Here is a 1,924-nt window from a genome sequence, read left to right as displayed (position 1 = left end):
TCTCCTCATTCTAACAAACTAACAAATTAATTAATATAGCACATTTGAAAAGGATGTTGCACAAAAAACGAATTACTCAAAATTTAAAAGATAACTAGCTATAATCAAACCTTGTTTTGGCTTCCTGATGTTTTGAAGCTAATCAAATATCAGGAGATGCCAATTCATGATTCACCTATATGTCAATCATTATAACAGTATGCATATTTACACACAATATACATGACAATTTATTTCTTGCTGAGCTTAGTAGGAGTAGAAAGCAAACATAAATGTAAAAAACTTTTTCTCTGCAGTTGAATCACACTGAATGCCTTTTAATTTTCTTGGTTTACCTGCCTTTTGAAAATGGATAAGCACTGGATTGGAGTTACCTTTGATCTTATCTTATGAAAGTTCAGCCACTTTGGCATATATGACTAAACTATTTATAGTAATAGCATCATTTTAAAATACATCAAAACTAAAAGATGGCAGGTCAAAAGCATACTTTCCCATACTGCAAGACATTAAAACCAATTGAGGGTGGTGCAGCTGCCGTACCAGGCCGTGATGCAGCCATTCAGGATACTCTCTATGGTGCACCTGTATACATGTTGATGTATCCTTGGGCAACATACTTAACTCCAAGTTGCTCCTAATGATAATGTTGTGTGAATGTGTGAATGTTACCCTCCTTGATCATGGGACACCTTGCATTGCAGCCTCTGCCTCTGAAAGAATGGGTGTGAATGGGTGAATGCTGAGTTGAATATATAAAAGCCCTTTGAGGAGTCCTAAAGACCGGACCGAGCGCTTTATAAATTGTTGCTTTGTGTAATTAATTTTGCTCGCCCTGTTTAGGCAGTTGGCTGGTCCATCCTCCTCTTCCTGATTGTGCTTGGAGCCATGGGACGCCTCATCAAGCCCTACTTCGATGACCACGCCACCTCTCTGCAGACACGCTACTGGAGCAACTACCTGGACGTGGAGCAAAAGCTCTTTGAGGAAACCTGTGTCCTGCACGCTCGTGACTTCGCCCGGAAGTGTGTGGTGCAGTTCTTCGAGGACATGAGGGAGGACGCCGTACTCCGTCTCCCGCAACCACTTTTCCTCATAAACTCCAGAGAGGAGTGCGAGGATAAAGAAGAGGAGAGGCTTCACGGAGTGTCGAAGCAGGAGCAGGTGGACCAGCTGCTGAACAAGTGGTACCACAGTAAACCTGAACTAGATGTCACCAGAATGGCACACAGACCCAGGACCTGCGTGACCTGGGAGGACAGAGAAGGGAGGACTTTATACTCGGATGTCTAGGACACATTCGGAGATGTAATGCTGCCTGTAGCTAAAGTTCCACTTACTAATGATGCCAAGCTTTCAGCTACATCTCCTGATCTTTTTTCACAAAAGGAGCATGAATTAAAAATATATATAAATTAAATGATGTTACTACTGAAATGTTATGATAAATAAGATGCAGAATCAGAAACAGACATGCAGGTAGTACACTCAGAAGCCAATAACACACACACACACACACACACACACACACACACACACACACACACACACACACACACACACACACACACACACCCATTACATTAAGGCAAGGCAGTATACACATTTAGAAACAGGAATGAATAAAAATGTGCTATTGGCTCCTAGAGGACTGCAGAGGCTGGCGGTTTTCCGGGCTAATTTGAGTGTCAGGGTGTGGTGCAGCTGGTTTTGCATTCAGGTTGTTGACTTGGATCTTACTCACACAGATTTATTGAAAACCTGAACATCAGTGTACAGATTCACAAATATTCAATTTTTACTTTTGATAAAGTCTGCTTTAAAGATACATTATTTTAAATTCAGTAGCCTACTGTTTAGATCAGTGGTTCTCAAACTTTTTCTGTCATTCCCCACTTTGAACAGGTGGGTCTTTTCAAGCCCC

At 41.5% G+C, this 1,924-nt stretch overlaps 1 protein-coding gene across 1 annotated transcript; it reads left to right on the top strand.

Annotated features, from left to right (window-relative positions):
• Window positions 1-683: 683 nt before the first annotated feature.
• On the top strand, window positions 684-1,293 carry LOC104944123 (calcium homeostasis modulator protein 3-like). The gene is made up of 2 exons (XM_010769599.1): window positions 684-725; window positions 844-1,293. The coding sequence occupies exons 1-2, from the start codon at window positions 684-686 to the stop codon at window positions 1,291-1,293; spliced, it is 492 nt and encodes a 163-aa protein (XP_010767901.1).
• Window positions 1,294-1,924: the final 631 nt, after the last annotated feature.

The sequence above is a fragment of the Notothenia coriiceps genome, unplaced genomic scaffold (assembly GCF_000735185.1).
Source record: "Notothenia coriiceps isolate Sejong01 unplaced genomic scaffold, NC01 NC01_scaffold00007543, whole genome shotgun sequence".
NCBI classification, from domain to species: Eukaryota; Metazoa; Chordata; class Actinopteri; order Perciformes; family Nototheniidae; genus Notothenia; species Notothenia coriiceps.
The sequence above is the reverse complement of the archived record's forward strand: the minus strand, read 5'-3'. Positions and strand labels throughout refer to the sequence as shown.

What these genes read in the sequence shown, in the direction of transcription:
- LOC104944123 (XM_010769599.1), top strand. Translation starts at nt 684, where the DNA reads ATGGGACACCTTGCATTGCAGCCTCTGCCTCTGAAAGAATGG. An exon ending in CTCTGCCTCTGAAAGAATGG is followed by an intron (nt 726 to 843) that starts GTGTGAATGGGT and finishes CGCCCTGTTTAG; the next exon opens with GCAGTTGGCTGGTCCATCCT.